This window comes from Clarias gariepinus, chromosome 16 (genome assembly GCF_024256425.1).
Source record: "Clarias gariepinus isolate MV-2021 ecotype Netherlands chromosome 16, CGAR_prim_01v2, whole genome shotgun sequence".
Lineage (NCBI taxonomy): Eukaryota > Metazoa > Chordata > Actinopteri > Siluriformes > Clariidae > Clarias > Clarias gariepinus.
Window position 1 is genome coordinate 5,656,508 of NC_071115.1, and position 25,484 is coordinate 5,681,991.

At 36.6% G+C, this 25,484-nt stretch overlaps 2 protein-coding genes across 2 annotated transcripts; one reads left to right on the forward strand and one right to left on the reverse strand.

The window, feature by feature from the left end:
• Window positions 1-1,693: 1,693 nt before the first annotated feature.
• On the forward strand, window positions 1,694-16,526 carry moto (minamoto). Its single transcript, XM_053514399.1, has 8 exons — window positions 1,694-1,814; window positions 4,646-4,759; window positions 4,869-5,008; window positions 5,875-5,979; window positions 8,704-10,252; window positions 10,459-10,596; window positions 15,046-15,223; window positions 16,135-16,526. Exons 1-8 carry the CDS (start codon window positions 1,809-1,811, stop codon window positions 16,311-16,313), a joined length of 2,409 nt encoding a protein of 802 aa, XP_053370374.1. The 5' UTR covers window positions 1,694-1,808; the 3' UTR covers window positions 16,314-16,526.
• A 3,216-nt stretch (window positions 16,527-19,742) lies between these two features.
• Window positions 19,743-25,058, reverse strand: ccdc43 (coiled-coil domain containing 43). Its single transcript, XM_053514403.1, has 5 exons — window positions 24,848-25,058; window positions 22,861-22,954; window positions 21,192-21,327; window positions 21,006-21,064; window positions 19,743-20,282 (listed from the first exon to the last, which is right to left on the reverse strand). The coding sequence occupies exons 1-5, from the start codon at window positions 25,019-25,021 to the stop codon at window positions 20,095-20,097; spliced, it is 651 nt and encodes a 216-aa protein (XP_053370378.1). The 5' UTR covers window positions 25,022-25,058; the 3' UTR covers window positions 19,743-20,094.
• Between the last annotated feature and the right edge of the window lie 426 nt (window positions 25,059-25,484).

Sequence of the window (25,484 nt, forward strand, 5' to 3'; positions counted from 1 at the left end):
GTGGTTATGCATACATAAGGCACTGTGCTCACTCACAGGCAATTTGGGAACGCCAATAAACCTAATTTTGGACTGGAGGAGGAAACCGGTGTACCCAGAAGAAAACCAAGAACAAGGAGAACATGCAAACTCCACACGCACACACACACACACACACACACACACACAGAGGGGACAGGGCAGGAATTGAACCCTTGACCCTGAAGGTGCATGGTGACAGTACTAACCACTACGCCACTGTGCTGCGTTCATGAGAAATCTACCTATAAATAATAATATTATTATTAATAATAATAACAAAAATAAAAAATATAATATTAATTATTATTATTATAATTATAATAATAATAATTATTATTATTATTAATATTATTATTATTATTTCAAAGCTTAATTTTTTATCATGACTACTCACACTCTTACTACTATAAATAAAAACAAACAAGACCATGAAAATGAATAATCCCTAATTTCCTAACTAAATAAAATAATAAATGAATAACTAATATTAAATACTACTACTGAAATGAAAAAAAAAGAATAAGTCAGTAAGTGAATTAATTAACAAGCACTACTAAAATAATCACTAAATCCCTAATTGAATGAATGAATAAATAATGTAAAATACTACTAATTAAATGCACAACTAACTAACTAACTAACTAACTAACTAATACAGCTGTTACTAATTACACATATATAAGACCATGTATGTATGTACTCTATCTATCTATCTATCTATCTATCTATCTATCTATCTATCTATCTATCTATCACACATAACATGAATTATTACCATTGTAGTCAACTATTTTGACTCTCATTCTTTAATTACAGACAATTCGGAGTCAAATGATTCAATGTTATACATTTTTATATTTCAAATTTATTATACTACAATATTACTACAAAACCACCACCACCACAACAACAACAGCAACAACAATAATAATAATAATCTATCTATCTATCTATCTATCTATCTATCTATCTATCTATCTATCTATCTATCTATCTATCTATCTATCTATCTATCACCTATAATAAAGCATTATACATATTTTGCTAATCAATGCATTGCTGAAGCTTGTCCCAGGAAATATTAATGTTAAATGAAGTCGTGTAACATGACATAATAACAAATAAAAGAACAGTTACTTCTATTACACAAGTATGTGATGGGTTTAGAAAAGACGATTTAAATGAGAGAGAGAGAGAGAGAGAGAGAGAGAGATCAGTAGGTGGCGGTATTGCAACATAGTGGAAGCCAATCTCCGGTAAAGACCAAGTCGAGATAGTAAACTGGTCCAGTATGTTAAATGAACCCGTATAAAATGAATGATAATACAAACCATTGTTAAGATACAACCATGTAATAATGTTTATTCTATTTTTATATAATTCTATGTATGTTTCTCTGTTATATCTTATATATTTTTTGTTTTATCCGCGACGAATTGATCAGCACTGACGTCAATTAAACCTTTTTTTTTTGTTGTTGTTGGTATGGTACTGAATCCCCGCCCCTTTACCGAACAAATGCGCATTCTGATTGGACAGTCAGAGTCAGAGTGACTGACTAATCGCAACGCAGGGACAATTTTAATGGCAAGGTAATGGCCGAGGAAAACGCCTCGCGAGGATCGCGAGGAAACTTTTTTTTTTTTTTTAATAACTGGCGAGCGCGAGCCTCGCTGACATTCTAGTCTCGCGTGTCGGTTTAACGTTTTACACCGTAAATTAAACTCACAATCGTGTAGGGAAATTGCGATAAAGTGCGAATTTCACCGTATAGGCTGACCTTAGAGATGGAGGTAAGAAATATTATACGTCATAGTTAATGTGGATAATTATGGATAAGCTCGTTTTAGCTTAGCTTTGCTAGTTTGCCCAAGTTCTGTCAGCTGATGATGCCAAACTCCTACACAACAGACGGGGTGAAATAATCAAAAAGAAATAACAAAACAATTAAAATATAATATATATTACAGGAAGGATAATGTTTGTTTCTATAATTCGTATATAATATAATTCGAACGTTTTTGATGCAGTTTAAAATCTGAGGCAGTTTGTTAGCATTATGCTAAGTCGTGTCTGTGGCCGTTCTGTTCTCTCAGGCTAACCGTCACAGCAGGCATCAGAAAGCTGGATAAGGTCCTGACTGGTTCTAGGAAATAGAAAGTTTTTTATAATTTAAGCCACTTAAAAAAATAATCACTTTTAATTATATTACTATAGCAAAATGATTGTATAGTATTGAATACATTTAAAAAAAGGGAAAATTTATTTTTTCCTGTCTCATAAGGGTGTGGTAGGCATTTTCAGAGGGACACAATTGTTCCGTTCTTGGAAACTGTTCCAGAGTTCGCTGGAAAATGTGCTCTTGAGAAAGATACAGTTTCATTGGCCACGGATTGAATTTATATATGGAAGTCCATAGTACCTGAGAGCAGAAGAAGTAGATAGCTGTTTTCTTTTGCCCCCCCGAAATCTCTGTGTGAGTGTAACATGCTCCAGTCTCATCCTTTGACCGATAGAGAAATAGCTGATAAACTTTAAAAAAAATTCTTTTAAAGCACCCGCAAAACGTCTGTAGATGACATAAAAGTTATATTCATTATTTATGATGTTTTGCATGTTTTATTATAAAAAAAATAAAATGAGAATGAGAAGAAGGAACATACACTATATAGACACAAGTATATGGCCAAACATGCAATAGCATTGTATCCGAATACATATACAGTAAAACCTTGGATTGCGAGTAACTTGGTCTGTGAGTGTTTTGCAAGACAAGCTAATTTTTTAAAATAAATTTTAACTTTATAAACAAGCGAGGGCTTGAAATACGAGTAGTACACATAGTTGATCACAACTGATCCAGTGGTTCCTCTCTCTCTCTCTCTTTCTCTTACTGAAGAATTGTGGGTAATCGTCTCGTATGCTCCCTTTCAGTGCGCGTGTGTCGCTCGTGCAGGCAACATTTGTGTGCGCATGTACTGTTTACTATAACATTGTGACCACGTTTGTGTGCATGCACGTAAAGCATTTTTTATGTGTCCGAATACTACGTGTCACTACGACTGTTCTTTAGTAACTGTACTCAACAACGTCCTTCTGGAAGGAAAAGGTTAAAAAGATACTGTAGTAATGCGGGAGATGAATCTGTTGAATGACAATGCAAATTCACATTTTTGTGAAATCGTCAAAATGACTCAAAAACAAGTGTGATTTAAAGAGGTTCTTGTTTACATGAATCGTTGTTTTCCCAGACATAATAATAAAAAAAACCCCTGCGCCATTAAATACTGAACCAAGCACGCAGACTCAGGATCATGCATGCGGGATAATAAAACTGAGCGTGCAGATTAATAAATCGTGCGCATTTATGCAAAAAGAAAAAGATTAGATAGTGTGTGTGCATGTGTGAAAAACATCCTACACAATAACCCTTCTCCTCACCTCTCTCTAGTCTTTCCACACAAGTCAAAATATTCAGCCAAAACAAAGTATTGGTGCTGGTTTTATTTTATATTTCATGTGATACATATAATTTAGAAAATGTGTGTGCCAAAGAAGAAACATTACTAACGTCAGCTGTTTAGAAAAGATGATTTTATGTGGCGCCAAAATGACCATTTTTCAGCGGTATACTGCCTCGTTTTAAACAATAATAATTTATTTTATTTCTTTATGAGTATTGATACTATGCTTCTCGAAGTACACGACCTGTAAAAATGCTGTTTAAATTTAAAGCAGAAAATCTATAGTGTTCATAACCATGTAAAAGAATTATGTTGGAATATCTGAAAATTTTGCATTTTAGAATCATACACTACTTCAGATTTATGTCTGTTCATGCAAAATAAATTGGCCAAGTTTCATCTAAATAACAATTAAAATCATTAAAAAAATTTAATTTAAAACATTTGCAGACATCACATGAAAGGGCATGAAATTATATTTTGCAAATGTGTTTCTTTTTATCTGATAAAAATATAAATGTGTATGCATATTCACAAAAAACGAAGTATGGATCGGGAGATGAAATGCATCAAGTATTACGAAAAGTTGTGTTATATGATCCTATCTAAAAATGTAAATTTTTACCAAGGTGAGACACTATTTATTACTAATATCATGTTTTGGCCGATTGGCCGGCATCAAACAAAGTAATATAATTATAGGTATTGCAGTAAATAGTAGAATTAGGTTAACTACTAAATTCTAAAACAGTATAAAAGATAATATTGTAAAAGTGCTGACACGAATCCTTTAAAGAAGTGTGGTTCATGCATTTTTATGTCATGTATGCAGTCTGTCATTATCTCCCAATAGTAGATGACGTAAGCTAAATCATAGTTCATTCATTTATTTATCTTTAGTTATTACTTACTCCTGGTCATGGCAGTGGTGGTTTCGAAGCCTGTCCCAGGAAGATTAAATACATAACATCTGTTCGTGCCTGTAGTAGATATTACATACCTATTAAATTGAAATGCTTTAAAAATAATACATGAGCAGGTTTGAGTAAATTTGTCAGCTGACAGAACTTGACCATGTAAATAAATGTAAGGCAAGGCTTGTAATGAAAATGTTTTATTATTTTTATTATTATTATACATTTATTTTTTATGTTTTTAAGGTTAATAATGCCACAAAAAGTAAAATCATTGTGGATGCAAATGGAGCAATGATGCCATTCGATGTGTGTCATAGTGGAGGATCAGACTCATGCTACTCCACATACAGCTTTCAGGTGCGTCAGTGCTTTATTAACCTTTATATTTAAAGTAGATTTAACTTGATAACGAGCATCGTTTTGATTCTCCTCACTTCTCCTTTTATTTATTTTTTATCAAAAAAAGAACGATAGCAATGAAGAAAGTGGAAGACTGTCTGAGATGCAAGGTTTCTCCTCCGATGAGCCTCTCCCCTACCATTCCTGGGCGATGCAGGAAGAGCCTTATCAACAGATGGATTGTGCTCAGAGCACTCCCAGAAACAGGTCAAATAAATTTATATAAACAAAAATAAAGTTGTCTAACATGTTGTCATATTTTTTAGTCATTTTGGAAATATAACTTTTTTGACATACAGTATGTATGTTTTATGAGGATGTAAAAATCTATTGATAAACAGATCAGATGAAAATCAGAACACTCTATCCACATGACTGAAAAAAATCGTCTTCTAAAAAAAATATTAAGCTGTATGAAATCAATATATACAGGGCTGTGTATAAGAAGAAACATTGCAAAAATGTAAACAAGTCAGTGCTTTCAGAATCAGATGAAACAATTCAGACTGTACTATGACACGCTTTTCAGTTGAAATGGGGGAAGGGAGGATGGTCATCTAAGGCGGTAAAACGCCAAAGAACGGTAAAACGTTCAGCGCACACCGAACCGTTTACACATTTTCATTCCGTGTGACAGGCGTGAATTATTTGTTAAGGTTGTTTAGGTATAATAGTTATGGTGGTGGACAGAGATACGTTCTGTTCAGTAACAGTGCAACTTTTTTGGCTTAATTGAATTTAAATTAAAAAGATAGATATTTAAATAATAAAAAAATGTAATTTAATAAAAATTAATAAGTTAAAAGTTGAACTGCTATATTTAAAGTTAGTTTGTATAGTTTAAATGCCGCACTTGGTTTTTAAGTAAAAAAAAAAATAAAGTTAAAAGGACTGGGAATATCCAAATATTATAAGGAATATCCAAAATATTAAAATGTGATTCATACTGTATGCACAGGAATTAAGCGTACATGAATCTAACGATTTTGCAAAGACTTTGAACAAAATTGCCATCATCTCATCCAATGTCGGTTGGTAGATTACTGAAACATGCTACACAATGTCCCTGACAGGAATGTTAAAGACGGTATTGATTGTGGGAGCGAGGCTGACCTCTATGGATTAGTGTCCACCATCTTGGAGGAGGTTGATCCGATGGACTCGTACTTCTGTCAAGAGTTAGTAAACGCTATATGTTAAAAGTACTGCAAATGTATAATAACTTCTGTTCATTGCTGTACTTCAGGGGTTTCCAATATTTTTGGTCAGATGGCCCCAAATAACATGTGGTGAGATTCTAAGGTGGTAAAATCTTTATTTATTATAATGATTTTTTTCTCCTACGTCTGTTGTTTTACTTGGCATTCAGGAAATAGCAGAGGTAGAAATCTGTCAGGTTGAATTGCTAAACTTGTATTGTTAAAATAGTGCTGCATGTCAGGGGAGTAAAGGGTACAAATAAAAAATTAATTTAATTGAATTAAAAGACTAAAAGAGCATTCAAAATGCCTTGTTTGAATTCAACTTTAATAAAATGCAGGCTGGGTGAAAAGTAACTAGGCATTAAAAATTGGTAATAAAGTCCATATTTCTAATATAAGTTTATTAAACCAAATTGTACATGTACTGCCTCCAGTTCCTCCAGTGTGCAAGTCTTTGTTCTGTTTACCTCCTCTTTTGCGTAGCCTATGGAAGTATATTAGTGCCAAAATTCTTCAAAGCAAAATAGCAGGTTGAATTACATGAACTGAAAAAAACGTGTTGCAATAAAAATGTTTGAATTTTTCTGCATTGCAATTTAATCTAAATTGAAAAAAATCTGTAGAGCATTTACAATGTTTTAAATTTTTGCCACTGCAATTTATTGTGGTTGTATATTTTAAGTAAAAATGTAATCCAAGCATTTAAAATTCAATGCAAAAATATTCAAGTTACTAAATTGCAGTTCAAAAATATTTTCAAGTGTTAAAAATACAATCCACATTATTTTTCGATCTTACAAATTCAGCTTGACAAAATTCAGGTTGCAAAAACTCAGGTAATAAAATTCAGGTAATAAAATTCAAGTGGCTAAAATTCAGGTCTTCACATCTGGGATATCACAGCCGATTGCTGCTATTCGTGCCGCAGTGTACTTTAAAGTGTGCCTTCTGCTCCCTGTGGAGTCTACTTCTCAGAAACTACTTACCGATCGGAACGCAGGGTTAACTAACAGGCTGGGTTGCCAGTTGCACAATAAAGGGTGTAATGTGTTAAAATGACCTCACTGCCGTAAACGCTATATTCAAAGCAAAGCCAGCGCTTTTTCATTTACTTGCGAGAGCGATGGGTTTCCCGCCCCTGAGCTCGGTAATGTTCAGTCACATTCAGCAACAAGAGGGGATTAATTTCCTCAGCAGCAGCAACAACATACATGCTGTTTACACTTTGTTAAATTTATATTGCTCATAAATAAAGGTAAACATAAAAACTTTGTAATTAAGAAAAACGTAAAGTGTGGATAGTACGGTTTAATGTCAGTCTAATTAAAATAAAAAAAAAAAAACTCATTTTTTGGTCACAAATTATTTTATTTACACCATTTCAGTTTAATATTAAGTATGAAGTCATAAGTCTTTATGTAGTTGTTTGAGCAGTTAGTAGTATATATGTATGTGTGAGTGTTTCATATATGTGTACGCAAGCGTTTCATATGCGTTTTATATACTGTACGGTGTAACAAACTCGCTACTATTAATATTAAAACAACTGCCTGTTACAACGGCGCCTCATGAATACCTGTCGCACCGTGACTTTGTCACATATAAAATTGTACATTTATGGCTGCACTGCAATTAACCACATTTCTCTTTTTTATTGTAATTTATATTTTTTTATTTATATCCTTTTATATATCTTGTAGTTTTTGTCCATCATTGCCCTAGTAACTCTGGTCAGTTCTCACATTACCCTTTGTATACTGACTGTATGTAAGATATACAGTGTGCAGTCTATAACCTGTCTTACTGTTATTGTCTCTAATGCTGCTGGATATCTGGAATTTGCTTTGAATATAGCGATTACAGCAGAGGAGTCATTTTAACCGTTTATTGTGCAACTGGCAACCCAGCCTGTTAGTTAAGAGTGCTGCGTTCCGAACGGTAAATAGTTTCAGAGAAGTAGACTACAGAGGGAGCAGAAAGCACACTTTAAAGTACATTGCGGCACGAACAGCAGCAATAGGCACTCCACTGCTCTTCCTGTGATATCCCGGATGTGAAGACCTGCATTTTAGCGACTTGGATTTTATTATCTGAATTTTATTACCTAAATTTTTGCAACCTGAATTTTGTTGCCTGAATTTTTGCAACCTGAATTTTGTTACCTGAATTTTGTCTACCAGAGAAATTCAAACATTTTTATTGCAACACGTTTTTTTTCAGTTCATGTAATTCAACTTGCTATTTTGCTTTGAAGAATTTTGGCAATAATATACTTCCATAGTAGCCCCACAGGAAAGAAATCACACGGACTGAAATCTGGATTTAGGGGGCCTTTCATGGGGTCTGTGGCAATATCCCAAACGACTCCCTTCAGAAAACTGTGCTCTCCATCCGCGGCATCAAAATGGTTGATGAAAGATTTGCTTTAATTTCTTGTGTGATAAAGTAATGTATAATTTGATTTAATAAATTTGTATAAGAAATATAGACTTTATTACCAATTTTTGATTCCTAGCTACTGTTCACCCAACCTGTAGTGCTTTTTACTTTAAAATAGTAAAAGAAAAAAAAAAATCTATATGTGTTGTCCGGTGACTCCTAGTTTGGGAACCCCTGCTGTAATTTTAATGACAAAGACCATGATATGTACTTTTTTTTTTTTTTAATTGCTCTTAATAAAAAATATATATATATCCATAGAATGTCAACAGGTCTTACGACTGGGTGGTCCCCGATGTCCCAGGAGAACAGCTTGCAGTATCTTAATTCCAAAGTAAAGGCACAGTTCAGTTCTGGAATGCAGCACAATCCCGAACCCGGCATCAAGCTCTACACTCCTCCAGTGGAACAGGAGTCCGATCAAAGCTCTGATGTGTTTCAGACACATTTCAGTAGCTTTGCTGCTGCTGAACCCTCTTGGTTGTTTTCCACCTGCAATGGAGAATCTAAATCTGAATCCTACACCTCAGCGTTTCAGAATTTACCCAGACCACCTCCCGGTTTTGATGTCTCGCATGCAGTGAGATCAAACTTCTCCAAAGGCAAACCAGGTAAATCAGAGCATGGTGTATCTGTTAAAGACAGCAGATTTCAGAGCATCAGTGACGAGAGCCGTCCGAATGTCCTTAATGACGATTGCCAGCTTCCGAGCGGTATGAATGACTCATTTTTTAGCCCATACCAAGATTTCTCTGCATTGAAAGGATTGAGAATCGGAAAGAACACGCCGTATCCCATGGAGGATGTCGGCAAGCTGCCTAACAGTTTGGAGGCTTTTCTTGTGGGGGAGCAGGAGGGTGTGTATAACAGAGAATCAGCTCAGAGCATTGGTCACATCTCGAGTCTGAAGAGAGAACTCGCAAGGGCGCAGAGAGAAGGTGGATTTGGGACTCCTGAGGAGTTTGCTGATTTTGGTCAGCAGTCAGTAGACTGTTTTGAACCTCCTAAAGCCTACTCATCTTCTTTCAACTTTTCAACCCAACAAAGCAAAGAAGCCAACCAGAGAGAAGCAAGGAATGTTCAAGCTGTTTTCAATCACTACCATCATGGGAAGTCAAACCAGTACCACGGTTACACCAAGCCTCGCCCCAAAACAACCTTTAATGCTAATCATCCAAGTGCATCTAAATTCATGGCTGATTTTGCGCCTGTTCTGTCACAGCAACAGATGCAGAGGACCATACCTAAAACCTTCACTAATTTCGGGCAGGGCGATGTAAAGACGTGTCACGTGGGCCTGGGTTTAGGTGTTGAGGGTCTGGGGAAGATAGGAGGCGCTGTGGACAGAGGAGACTTCGACCTACAGTCAGAAATGGCCAGGTTGCAGACTTCCTCAGCCAATGGCGTCATAGCTGATGCGCAACGTTTTGGAATAAAAGCTAAAGCCCCAGCTGTGTTCCCCAAAGAAGCAGACAAGAAAAAAGGTCTGCTGCAGCATCCGTATCAGATTCGGGGCAATGCTTATACAAGTCAGGCCAGACACAACGGGGTCACACCTGCATCATGCCAGATGTTTCCTTCTGTGTACCAGATGGGACAGAACCCATGCCAACTATGGTCAGACGCAGAAATCCTTGCCCGAAACCCCTACCTGCAGGGGCTGAACCGCGCCGGAGGAGACGGAGTCTTTCCAGAGTTAATCTCTAACCTGAGGTCAACCAACAGTCACGGTGGCACTACGAACCAGCTACACTACTATCTGGAAGAGTGCTTTGAACGGTTGAGAGTTTTGGAGAAAGAAAGAAAGAAGGTAAGTGTGTAGTGCTGCAAGGTTAATTAAGTAAATAGATAGCTAGCTAGATAAATAAGTATGGTGCAAAATGAACCACAATATGAAAGATAATGTTAAAAACTATAAACAAACAATTTCTGTTTTTGGGGTCAATTACCTGGACACAATGATTCTGCCATGAAAACATTGCACTGTATATATATTCTTTCCTAATTCCTCAATAGGCTGAAACTATCCTGCAGAACAGCTTTCCAGACATGTGTATCTTATCCATGACGAACAATAACACTGTGCCCAAGTTGCCTCTCAACCCCACCGGAGTGGACAGGCTAATAGTGGACCAGTTTCGAGAGCAAGCCAAGGTCAGCACACAAATCTTTTACGAATAAAACCATGACAGCGATGTGATAAATATCTAGTAATAAGTAGAACTTTTAAGGATGGGTCGTGTGGGCCTGGAAAAGATAGGAGGCGGTGTAGATAAAGGAGGCTTTAAAATACAATTAGAGATGAGTAGGTTGTAGACACCTTCAGCTACAGACACACTCCTCTCTAAAATCCCTAACCCTGTAAGAGACAGTAAATAAGTTCTACTCTGGATTTTTGTATTTCGACCATTTTGCAGGTACTCTGACTCAGGCACCAAAGTCTTCACAATTTGCTCAGGCTTGCCAATTTTTTCTGCATACAAAAATCAACTATTTACTTGTTTTTATTTATATACAGTACAGTGCAAAAGTATTGGGCACCATATTACAGTATATGGCAATATGTACCAATTTTGTTATATATGTTTATCATGTCTGCATTATTATGCATAAAATCATTTAGTTTTTCCATATATAACTTAAAAAATAATAAATAAATAACATTACAGGAGAATATATGCATGGCTGTAAAATGTACGCTCCTGGGATTTGTATTAAAATAGAAAGGAGCGAGTGTGACAAAGTTACCAGAAGAACTCATATTCCTCAGCAAGCTCAGTAACACCTAACAGCTGTTTTACTTATGATACTGTGCAAAAGTCTTGGGCACATACAAAAATATGGCATAAGCAAAAGATGATTTTGAAAACATTTCTGCATAAAATAAACTTTTATAAAGAGCAATAAAGAGTAATAAAATGAATTCAATATTTGGAGTGAAAACCCATTAAAATTAGGAGTTTTAGACACAGCATATAATACTTTTAAGTAAGACTTTTGCACAGTACTGTATGTGTGTGTGTATATATATATATATATATATATATATATATATATATATATATATATATATATATATTAGGGCTGCAACTAACGATTATTTTGATAATCGATTAGTTGGGCGATTATGTTTTCGATTAATCGATTAATCGGATAAAACCTAACCGCTTCTTTAATTTGATATTTTGCTTATAACTATTAAAAAAAACATAAATCAGGGTATTATTTATGTAAAAAAATAAACTTTTAAAAATGCAAAAGCCACATATAGAGTTTAATAATCTAATAATTTTAAACCTTAAATGAAATGTAGTATATATATATATATATATATATATATACACACACACACACATACACACACAGTATATATATATATATATATATATATAGTTTAAAAAATACACTGATATATTCAGTTGTTAAGATATAAACAGCTAAAATAATGTAATTTTGTATAATAAAATGATGTATGCATAAGTAAAACCACAGTAAATTGCAAGTTAACTTTGTAGTGGACTATAAAAAAAAACTGTAGAAATGCAAAAAGCTAATAGCCACAAATGTACTGTTATTTGCATTCGCTGAAAACCACAACAATTACTAAATGTAATATTCTACTGTTATTCGCACCGTGTAAATAAGGCTTATATAGCGCCATTTAACTAATCACTATTGCTCATGAGGTGATTGCGCAATGTGATGCTAGCGAGTAGCACGTGAACAGATCTAGAGCGACTGTCCCGAAGTTAGCAAACAGTTTAAACAAAAGCACTTAAACTATACAACTTTTACACGATGGAGAGATACAGTTTTTACCGACCCTGCTGACGTTTCGCCATCCGTAACACCAACACGTTTTCAGTTTAAGTGTTCGTGCGTGGCATGCCGTGAAAGCTCGGTCTTGCATAGCGTGCAGGTTACCGTCTTCTTAGAGGCGTTTAATGTGAATTGCTATCAAACCTTGGAGGACTCGGGGCGCGCGCTTATTCCTGCAGACGCTTATGTAACCTCCATTGCGCGAGCGGCTGTGTATCTGTGTGTATTTGTGCATCTTGTGGTCGCGCTCCTCAGTGACGTGAGCAGCCCAACTAATCGATAACGGCATTCGTTGACAACGAATTTCATTATCGATAATTATCGATTTTATCGATTAGTTGTTGCAGCCCTAATATATATATATATATATATATATATATATATATATATATATATATATACCAAAAATTATTTATACCCCTGGCAAATTCTGACTTAAAGTTAATTTTATTCAACCAGCAAGTTTTTTTTGACCGGAAATGACACGCTTCTCCCAAAAGATAATAAGACGATGTACAAGAAGCATAATTGTGTTTATTTACATTTGAACAAAAAGTGGCATGTCCAAAATTATTTATACCCTTTGCAAACAGTTACAGTATGTGGGAAAACCCAAAGTTCCATACCATTCCAAATAGTCCAAGCTGTTCTAAAGCATCCTAATAACCCTGATTTATAGGGAACAGCTGTTGTAATCAACTCAACGGGTAAAAAACAGAAGCTCTCTGCTGTTGGTTAGTGAATAGTCATGGCTAAGACAAAGAAGCTCACTGTGGACATTGTGGCTGCTTACTAAATGTTGTGACATTTCAGTGGCTACAGTGCAAAGTATTATAAAAAAATAAAAGACCTTCTGTACTGTAAAAAATCTCAGAGGACGTGGTCGGAAGCCAAAAGTGACATCTGTGTTGCCCCAGAGGATAGTGAGAGCGGGAAAAAAAAAATCCAAAGATCACCACCAAGGCCATCCTGATGAATCTGGGCTCTGCTGGTGGCACCAACTTAAGGCAGACAATCCAACAGACACTGCACACTGCTGGGTTCCACAGACGAAGGAGGACACCACTTCTCCAGATATGAAGCACCTTGGCCTTTGCAAATGCTCATCTGGACAAAAGAGAAGACTTCTGGTCTTCTGTTTTGTGGTCAGATGAAACAAAAATTTAATTGTTTGGCCACAGTGATGTAGCCTTCATTTGGCATAAAAAAGGAGAAGCCTTCAACCCTAAGAACACCATCCCCACTGTCGAACATGGTGGTGGGAACCTAATGTTTTGGATGTGTTTTTCACCCGGTGGACCAGGGAACCTAATCACAGTTAATGGCACCATGAAAAAGGAGCAATACATCGAAATTCTTAACATCATCATCAGGCAGTCTGCAGAGAAACTTGGCCTTGGGCTCTAGTGGACATTTTAGCACGACAACGACCCAAACACTCACAGGGTGGTGAAGAAATGGTTAGCAGACAAAAACGTTTTGCAGTGGCCCAGCCAGAGTGAGATAAAGATCAGGTTGATGGCAAGGAGACTCTCTAACCTGAAAGAGTTGGAGCTCATCGATAAAGATGAATGGGCAAAAATACCCGTGGAGACATGCAAACAGGTGGTCAGCAATTATAGGAAGCATTTGATTGCTGTTATAGCCAATAAAGGGTTCTCTATTGATGATTGAAAAGGGTATGAATAATTTTGGACATGTCACTTTTGTTTAAATGTAAATAAAAGATGAGTAATTTTTTTTTTTCCACAATGATGCCTCTAGTACAACTGGGAGAAGCCTGTGTCATTTCTAATCCACTTGCTGGTTGAATAAAAGTAACTTTAAGTAAGAATTTGCCAGGGGTATAAATAATTTTGGGCTTGACTGTATACACAGTAGAACCTTGGATTGTGATTAAGTTGGTCTGCGAGCATTTTGCAAAACGAGAAAAATTTTAAATGAATTTAACTTGCGCTTTGTCTGGCGAGCTTCACATAATAGCAAACTGACCCAACGGTTCTTATCTCTCGTGCTACAGGGTTATGGGTAAGCGCTGACCAATGCTCATTGCATCACTCGTATGGTCAACATCGTCGACCACGTGTGAGTGCGCGTTTAAAGCAAAAGCAAGCGTCATTAGAAAGGTTTCTTGTTGAAGATTTAGTCTCTCTCTGTCAGAAAGCACTCATTCTCAAGGAAACACTGCTCTGTCTGGGATTTATTTAGACTTTTTTCAAAGTTAAAGTGCAGGGTAGTTTGTTTAATTTTTACTTTATATTTTGTATTAATTATTTTTACATGAATATTTTTAAGTTGTGGAACGCATAATCTGAGTTTCCATTATTCCTTTTAGGGTAAATTCGCTTTGATATACGATTTTTTGATATGCAAGCATGCTTCCGGAATGCATTATGTTTGCAATTCAAGGTTTAACTGTATATATTAACCCACCACTTTATTCAAGATTCAAGAGTTTTATTGTCATATGTACTAATACAATGAAATTCTCTCTTTGTTTACTCCTCTCAAGAATGATGGGTTAGAATGGGGGAACATGCCTAATTTGCAATAAAAATATGTAAAAATAAATAAATAAATACAGTAAAATGTGATCAAATTATGAGCAATAGCAGCTTAACAAAAAAGAAAATAAGAGAAAAAGAAAAAAATTCATATTCCATTGCAACAAGATGATATTAAACTTTACAAATCAGTGGTTTTAATGGCTGATCATAAGGGTATATTTACAATTTTACTGATTTAACACTGACCATCATAAACTGTATTTTCATTTGCCTCCAGGTGGTGAACTTGTTGGGGAAGGTGGAGCGCTTGCGGAGTTTCCCTCTCCATGCCAATATCAGTTCGACTCTGGACCGGCACCTAGAGGCGATCTATATCACTCAGGCTCGCCGCAAGGATGAGTCCATGAGCAGCAGCAGACAGAGACAGGGCATAGCCAGCGTCAGAGAGGACGGAGGTAGTTAGATTTTTATCTGATAACTCTATATTACAAAATCCATGTCCAAGAATTTAAGTCAGAGCATTTTATCGCTTCTTGTAGTTTATTGTGGAGCTATGCTACAGATCCGTACGTCCTCTATCAGACACCATAAAACCTGGCAGTACAATTCACCCACTTATGGTCTCGCCTCTGGGAACGATGCACAGTGCTGTAAAGAAGACGATGAGCGTGCGCTTGGGCAAGCTGCGGACCTGCCTCGTCTTTTCGATGATGGGCTCTTCCTCTTTGTAGACTATTGCTTTGTCTCAGAGTCGTACACCCGAGTTTTTTTTGTCACCGGTAATGATCCACAACATAAAGGACGACGTTGATGGAGTTCTTGGAAGACTTTGGTGCGATCTTCTGGAAGCCACCACCTGCTGACTATCATGTGTAATTGCATGACTCGCTTTTCCTTTGAATGTAACAGGTGTTACATGAAATCAGAAGTGGAGCTGCTCACAAACAGCAACAAAATATAGGAAGCAGAGAGATAGAGAGAGAATTTGTGCTGTGAAAAAAGCTACTGTGGGCTAAAACAAGCCCTGTACATGTGATTTTTAAGTAAATTTAAAGGTGAATATTTCTGTACTTTCACTCAAGTGCACCGATAAATGGAGTACTTTTACTCAAGTACAGGACGTGTGTACTTTGTACACCTCTGTTCTTGGCATGTCTGTAGATTGCTGGATTGCAAATTAGTCCATTTTACATCTGTTTATTTATTTCTATCATACAGGAGGAGAATTTATTCCTTCCCTGATCTCATAAAAAAAACTGAGCCATATAGGAACATAAATGTTGTGGCATTATGTGGAACGAGTAATACATTTGTTTAGCCAATAAACCTTAAACTTTATGTTTATTATGTTCTCGTGTCTTTACAGAGATTCCACGTTTGGCCTCTGCGATCAGGGACCTTAGCAGGAGCACAAGGACGTCCTGCACCGCTCTGTGGTGCGCCCTGCAGATGACTCTGCCTCAAAAAAGCAGCAGCGCCGAGGATGGAGACAAAGGACACTCTTCAGATTTAGAGCAAGACAATTCTGAGCAGGTCGAACCTTGAAAATGTGCTTTACTTTATGTCAGGCAGCCGTTCCTGTGTGGCTCAGTGAGGCGCTCGGTAAAGAAAGCGAACGTTGTTGCATAAATTTCTTGATACAGTAGGGTCAATGATACAGTAGGCTCAGTTCAGAGCAATAGATGGATTCCTTAAGTTCAGTAACATTATCAATCTTATTAACACTTCTAAATGATATATATACACATACATACATACCTTCAGCCCACTATACTTTGGAAAAGTTGATTGTATTCATAAATATATATGAATACAATTTTTCCAAAGTATAGTGGTCTCAAGGTAAAGCAGGGGGAATTGTTACCAAGCTGTGTGGTTGGTGGATTTTTGAAACGCTCCATGTCTTTTGTGGACAGAATGCAGAGAGAAAGGGAAAAAGACTGATCAGAAGTGCTGGAGTAAAAAGGCAAAAAAAAGTTAGTGTGGGACAAGATCCAGAAACGGAAAACAACAGAAAGGTTTTATGTGTCCAAAAAAATCATTGTAAAAATAATTTAAAGGTCAGCGAGTTTGAAGAATAACACGATTATTACACTTATGACCTGAGATTTTAGTCGCAGTTACTCCCACTTCCCACAATAAACATAATAATAATAAAAATTTATGCTGGATTAGTTTTATTTTGATAGTGTGATTTAAAATAATCCTGGGAGTAAGCTGTAACCGGTTCTGGCTATATTTATAAATTTGTAACCCTTGTATTTTACGTATTTATTGCAACATAGTTATGTTGCAGCATTTGGTTTCGAACAATCATAATCGTAAAAAAATTGTTGTCTCACTGAAAATTCCTTTGTTAATCGTTTTAGTTTATTTAATTTCAATAAGCGGTAACTTGAGGTAAACGAATGAGTCAGGGTAGGTTTTCAACCACAGAGCAACTCAAGTCAGGACACATTCCACAGACTTCTTTCATATTGATCAGTCCTGTTGAATCAGATTTATTCCTTTTATTTGAAGTTGATAGAAACTTAATCCCTCAGAAGACCTGGGAAGAGCAATGATCTCTGAGTGAATGGATTATGATATGCCATTGTCATTGTTCTAATGACAATTTTAATTTTTCTGTTTCCAATTAATGTTTATAATTAATAACAATAATAATAAATAAACAAAAACCCTCAAGCTTAAGTTCTTAAAAACTGTTGTTTTATACTTCGTTGCAAAAGATATTAAAATGTAATTGTTGTGATAAAGCACACAGTAGGGCAAAGCAACAAGGTTCAAGATGTAAACTCCATTAACATAATCGTGAACATGGGAATAAACAAACAATCAAATAAGAGTCAGGCCTCGAAAATGACTAAAATTTAATCGTAGAGTGTCTTTGATGAAATTTCTGTTTCTCGCAGAGACGAAGAGAGACGTCCAAAACAGCTATCAGGTCAAAATTTTGTGTCAACAACCAATAAGTGTATTTTATGATTTAGATATTTAAGAATTCACATTACATTTTTTTCAATACCATAATACTTAAAATATGAAACGTGCTGTACTGTGTTGCCGGTTTATCAATTATTAAATTGGAACATTTACGTTTACGAATCTTTATGTTCTCTTATACTGAAATAAATAAAAAAAAAAAAAACAGAATTCTTTATTCGTACTTTATTAGTGGAGCCCCGACCAAGTATCAAGTGCATAAACAGAAATTATTTCTCATACTTTCTGTATTGTAAATTCTTTGATCTTAGGAAATACTAATATTTGGAAATAATTATTTTTTTACTTTTAAGAACCGTAAGCCGTAATCAAAATTCTAAATTATTTTTGTTTATGTACTCAATACTTGGTCGGGGCTCCTACACAACCGAAACTTAAATAATGCATTTGACCTGGTATTACTTAACATAGTAACATTTTTGTAAAAAAAAACAACACAACACACTATCAGTGAGGTGTTACTGCTAGCATAATTCATCCTTTAAGAGATTAGATTAGATACAAACAGCTGAAATATTTTTACCTGATTGTTCACAGAAACCTTAATTAAAAAATAAAATTCCAATTACAGTTATTGAGATACAACACCTGGCTTAAGGCTTTTATTAGCAGGACGTTTACACCCTTATTGTGTTCATTTATTTGACTGTAGTTACAAAGAATTCGTGAAACTAATCTCAGTAAATTTGATTATTATTCAATATAAAATCTGTTCTGAGTCAAAGGTTATAACATTTAGAAATCATTTTGGAAATAAAAAAAAAACTCAATCTTTTACAGATACAACATAAAGATCAACTGTTTGTAACAAATGTAAATGAGTGCATAAAGAAAAAAAAATACCTCCTCGTATTCTTTGCTTTTGTTTGTTCATATTGTTACAAAGATTTTAAGTTATTTAGGTTTACATTATATATTAGGTAAGTAAAAGGGCATGTTTGTTTGGCGCCCTCTTGTACCCTTATGAAACAACTGTAGCTTTTCCCTTAACAAACAGCTTGTTAATTGTGTTAATGGCGTAGAATTACATGAAAGGTACAAGTAAGTCACTAAAATACCTAAAAAGTCACTTCAAACTTCCCATCACCAATGTTATTATAATACAGAAGCTCTGAAGATTGTATCGGTATAGCAGAAGGGGCGTGTCCAAATGAAGCCTTGCTTCGAAGCGTGTGCCGGTTTCCTGAGAGTCACGTAACCAACGTGACAAACCTAGCATTTGCTGGAATCACGTGACCCGACTCAGGCTCGTGCACTCTTCAGTAAAATTTTCATAGATTCAGAGATGTTGATTATCTGCATTAACATTTCCCTCAATAGTGCAGCTGTACATCCATATTAATTGTGCTGCTTGTGATGTTATGATCGAGTTGCTACACAAAATTTGTCCACTAGATGGCAGTACAATGGCCCCTTGAATGAAGCTTCATAAAATGAACCCTGTGGTAAAACTAATGGCTGGGAAGCATTGACACCTAAATGAGGCTTCACCTGGCCATCACTAGATTTTTGTGCGACAATGATTCCTCTGAAACTGCTCAGGTACAGAGACTGGACTGAAAATAAGAGATTTAAAAAGTTCTTTAGGAAACCTGAAGAACTGTTCAAGACTACATAAAAAAATAAACAGTCTAAAGTCTTTGAATGCAAAATCTGAAGAAATGAGGGCTAGGTCAAAACTTTTGCACAGTATTGTAGGTCTGATTGATGAGCAAAGAAAAAAAAAAATGAGGGATGTGACAAGTTTTGCTTTTATAATGTCCCTTTTAGACATTCATCTCATCCCAATGACTAGATTTTACTGGAGGAATTTATCAACTTCCCTTATTTATTTATTTTTTTGCCCGAGGTTATCATTATCATGATCATCTGTAAACAACGGATGCAGTAGATTAGTCTGAAAAATGAAAAGAATCAGTAAGATGTAGTCAAATGATCAGGAGAAATGGATTATGCAATTACACACAGTGGTGGAGCAGCGCTTTTTAATCCACACCATATTCAGAAAGACATTTAGGCATCTGTGTTTAAAAAAACAAACATTTTTTTTACATTAAACAATAAATGTATTCAGCGTGTGGAGAACGAGTGTTAAAAGCATACATGTACCACAAACCCTCATACACACCAGAATGTTCTTGTGTGTTTTTCCAAGCAGGGATACACAACACCCCAGTGAGCAGCACCTGGGGGTAGGGGTGGTTTAAGGAGTGGTGTTGAAGATCAGAATTTTTTTTTTTTAATAAAAGGAAAAAAAAAAATAGAACAAAGTCCACGCGTCTCTCACGTCTTGGGGGTTTTAGTCCGTAATCGGTTTAGTGGTCTATCTCTTGCGCTCGCCCTTCTGTGTGCGCTTCTTCTCGCGGTCTTTGCGCTCCTGCTTGACGAGCTTGTCCTTTTCACGCTGCATCTTGTCCTGCTCCTTCTTCTTCTGCGAGTCCTCCTTGGCCTGCTCGCGCTGCTGCCGGCGCCGGCACAACACGTCCTCTACGTTGGTGTTCTTGAACAGGGCTGAAGCCGGCAGTAAAGGATGTTAACATGGTGAAACGCGAATACAGATAATCTTAAAGATAAATCAGTGGCTTTTAGTAGACAGGGAAGTAGATGAGTAACGGCCTGAATGGATTCAATTCATAATTTCTCAAAATTCTACAAACAATACCTCATAATAACAATGTGAAAGAGGTTTGTTTAAAATCTTTCCAAGTTTGTTAAAAATAAAGAAACGGAAACAGCAGCTCTGAGACAAAATGGTATGCATTCAAGCAAGTAGTAAACACCATGTAGTGACTTCTCTTCCTGGGTACCGTTTAAACAAGGTCAACTGACCCATCACTGGGATTCCTTCTCGCGATTTGAATGCGCAGCTCACGAGAGTATGATGCAAAGTCAAAACACCAAACCTGTGTATATAACAAGGTATACAGCAGTTAGTTTAACTCGAGCTTCAGTGAGGACTGCCATAAAAATTAGGCAGGTTTAATTTTTCCGTGTGGAAACAATCACTACACCAAAACTAAAAAAACTGATAAATCCTACTCACGGCCACTAGGCAAAACTGTGAGATGAGTGTGCAAAACTCACTTTGTCATACTTACAAACAAATCTGACTTTGGAATGTGCTCCCGGAACGGAGCTCATTCATAAGTCTGGGACTTGGTGTACAGGAATTTTAACAAAGTCTAAGATACGTCGTGGGGGGGGGCTCACTTTGCAAGAGAGAGAAAAGGATACACTTGTCGCTTGGGATTCCAAGAGCTGCTCCTGCTGATTCCTCCTCGTCCTCCCCTTCAGTGTCAGCGTTAAGAATCTTAACACAAGAACCAGGCGACAGACAGGCTCTACTAGAACATGTTAACACACTTGCAATGACAGTCATCAGATTTTCCTCATTTCTGCTCAACACAACTTTAAGGATATTCCTCCTCATCCGTGACGTTCGCGTACTGAGCGAGCAGTGCCTCTTTCCTCTTCTTGGACTCCTCTGAGACTTCCTTCTGTCTGACCACCATCTGAGCCTGCTTCTCGATCAGACTAGCGATGGCCTGAACCTCATCTAAGACAAAAAAAACAAATAAATAAATGAAAAAACATGAGGACATGAGATTTTTAAACCTACCTTCCATGATGTAAAACATTTGCTCCAAGTTTAAACACAGTGAGGAGCACTCCCACCTTTTCATGTCACATGATTATAATGATGTCACAGCTACTGTGATGATCATACAACGGTACATTGGCATACAATTTTTTTAACCATTCAGGAGAAAAGTTCTTAAGGCACCATTTGTATTGTGAAACGCATTGTCCCATAGGAAATAATGTAAACGGAGACAATCAGTTCCAGCCACCCAAAAATATTACCAATATTACCAATTTTCAACACTTTAATCATATTTTCGCATCTAAAAACAATCAAAAGAAAGAGACATGTAATTTAAGACATGTATAGAAATTAATTTAGAAAACATTTAGAAAAGACATGTAATTTAAGTAAAATATAAAATAGACATTAAACATCACTTAATTTATGATTCCTCTTGGCACTGGCAGCTTTAAAAACTAAACTGAAAGCGGCTCGATTGTCTTTTAGCCATCGTACTTGCTAACATTCTTGGGACTTATCACTCTACATCTTCACTAAATCTTGCACAAAAAAAAAAAAAAAAAAAAAAAAGTCAACTCGTTTCTCTTGGCTTTTCACAGACTCGAACAAGGTTTAAACGTCTCCCGGCGTTCAGTTCGGCTTGGTTCATTTTTTCGTATGTACTCTAAAGGCGAAAATTCTTAAGGCGTATGCCGAGGTACCGCTGTAAAATGAATCTGAAGGAAAGCTCACTATATACAGAGGAATTATTAAACCATGCAGAGATGTTGCATCTGATCTGGGAATTCTGTTTAACTTGTTGCAAGAACATTAATGTCACAAGAACAGTGTTGGAGTCACTGGACACAGACACTTTTACGTCCTGACACATGAGAAATAACACACTGGGGTGGTGTGCGAGCTGAGCACAGCCATTTGCAAACAACTTACAAAGTTTCATTTATTCCTGAATGACACTCTGCATTTTTAATAGTTCATAGTTTAGTTTATGTTTAAGACAAAGTTATGTTCTTACTTCTGCTATAGCTGCCATAAGCTGCCTTTTCACTGTCTTCTGTCTCTCTTACACGCTTAAAAGGTTCATAGTCATGGTCAGGAGTCCTCAATGTTTTAGCCATGTAGCAGCATACATTATAAATAACAGTTTCGGATGACCAACAGCTTACAGTAAAGCCGAATGGTGGTCATTTTTAGGCTTCTGGACCGCCTACTTTAATGTGAACTAGAAACAGATCACATGATGGAGTTCCTAACACGGATTTGAAAGGTTTGTTAAACTCAAAGAAAACATGTTTCTGAGGTTCATTTTGAGAATCCAAACCTTCCATGTTTATTTTCTTACCATCTTTTTTTTTTTTTTACAGAAGAGACCTGGACTTTAATAATAATAATAATACAGCAGCCTCGTCGATCGTAATATGCTGCCCGAACATCCCTGGAGTTACACGAGTAGAAGTCTTGAAAGAAACTTTTTCTGCTCACCTTCTGGCTGATTTCCGGAGGCTGCGGCTCGAGAGCAGCAGTCGCTCCACTGGTTCAGGATCTGCTGACAAACCTCCTCGAGCGTGTCTTCATCCTGAGAGGAGAATAAAAATCAAATGCTTTAACACAACCAACTCCAGCTGGTTTCACTCGTGTAAATATGTACAGTACACGTTTAAGACTAGGATGAAAGATACCCATTATATCACAGTTCTGATAAATTCTTCAGTCTGATTGGTCGGATAACAGCAGCTGTTCTAATACATTATTGTTTCTATAGTTAACACCTTGTACAGCGGATGCTGTATAATATAAAACATGTAATCACTGTTAAAGTGAAAGTTTCTGTAAGTGGATGTTAATTACGTGTTTATAGAAGGAGTCGCCGGTTAGTAAATGAGGTAAAATTATAACTTTCCAAATTCCTCACAAGCTTTTTATTTATTTATTTTCAACTTTAACTAACTTCATGTTTTGTGCACTTTCTGCAACATTGAATGTAACCACAAAGTAATAAAAAAAACTTGTCTTTCTTTGATTAAAAAGTGCACTTGTGTGAAGTCGGCATGCAGTTTTTAGGATTAAAAAAAAAAAATCCTGCATCTGGGCTCATCACTCCACCCTACTGTTGATAAGTTTTAGATTAGAACACACTAGAGATTATGAATCGTGATTCCTTTGTGTTGATTTCTTTTCTTTGATTCTTTGCTGATTGATGTATTGTCACATTGACTCTAAAATTGATTAAGAACAACCATTTTTACATTTAAAATAGAGATGAACCGGGCGATCGGACAACGACCAGAATAAACTGGTTTTCAGTTTAATTGGGCGTGACCGGGGATCGGCTGTTCAGCTTTAGATATGAACGATTCTGTACCAAGCAGATAAACTTCCGAGTGGCGCAACAGAGATGCATTTTTATGCCATTACTTTATCAAAAATTGCTCCGAATTATTCACACTCTGCCATCCAGTGTGGTAGGAATAAATTATTTGCCAAGTTTGTTTTAAAATAATAATGATGGCGGATGACAAATAAAATGCTCCGCTTTATTTTCAAAACAGAAAACTAGCACTATAAGGAACACACTACAATTAATTACTTATTAAACGTTTTTTAAAGAAAAATTAAGAATGAAAAAAAAAAATCAAATCAGGATATTTACAAAGTCATGATACTTTTAGAATCGCAATATTAATCGAATTGGCACCGAGGTATCGTGATAATTTCTATCCTATCATCCTATCCTATTTATTCCTTATTTGCTTTGTATCCTTATAAAATCTTACTCTATTGTAAGCGTCTTTGGAAAATCTCCCCTCTTTACAAAAGCTGTTAAGATTTTAAAATGATCAAGACTATACAATGGATAAAACAATTAAGGTATGACGTCACACGAGACTTTTAGCCACGTTCCGAGCACACACTGACACGGAGTGTGTGGAAACAGCTGACATCACTGTTGCTATGTTTGTGATGATAAAAATAACTTTTCAGCTGTTACTCCAGGAGCTGGTGTAGATCACACCACCACACCATGTGCACTATGTAGGGCTTTAGTTTCCATAGTGTTGGATTGTCTACACTCCAGAGTAAACTGATATCCACGTGCACAGATGAATTAACAGCACCAGGGTGTGGTGTCCAGATTGCCTCACCCACTTTACAACCCTCTTAACCCCATATTGACTTTTACACAAACTGATCTGTGATGGGAATTACACGAGAGTTTTTAAACTGTTACACCGGTTTTATAATATCAACCGAGTCGAACTAAAAGAATGCCGTTAAATCGAAAGCCACGGCTCCACAGGCGTTCCCCTGACGGCTCATCCCAATCCGCTCGCCTCTCCCTACCCCCGCGCCCTACAGCGCAGCGCGGTCTTACAGCTCCGAGCACCCTGCGCAGTGCACTGCACGTGCAGCACGCGGCGAATGGGGGCTGAGCCCGAATCGGAGCGCGTGCAGCCCGGCGTGTACCGACCACAAACGCGGACAGGATGCCGTTCAGCGCGTCGCTCTTCTCCTCGTCACTCTCCTCCTCCTGCAGCACGCCGAGGATGTAAGCTCCGTACACCTCCCGGTCCGCCCCGAGGCCATCCAACCGCTCGTTCAGCCACTTTTCAAACTCCCCAGCCGAGGATCCGGGCGCCGCCATGTTGGCTGGGGGTCCTGCGCCTGCGCACTGAGCTGCTGAGGTGACCGCGCAGATCGCCTGCTCAAGAACACCCGCGTTAATAAACACCAATGAGCCGCGACTCTCTCTTTGTTTAATTCGTTTATTATTATTATTATTATTATTATTATTATTATTATACACCGTGGATCTGTGACTCTTTTTTCTTTTTCTTAATTTTTTCCTTTTTTGATTTGTATTTCTTTCTTTCTTTTTTTCTTTTCTTGTTTCGACTTTCTTTCTTTCTTGTTTTGACTTTCTTTCTTTCTTTCTTTCTTTCTTTCTTGTTTTGACTTTCTTTCTTTCTTTCTTCCTTACTTGTTTTGACTTTCTTTCTTTCTTTCTTTCTTGTTTTGACTTTCTTTCTTTCTCTTTTCTTGTTTTGACTTTCTTTCTTTCTTTTCTTGTTTTGACTTTCTTTCTTTCTTTCTTTTCTTGTTTTGAA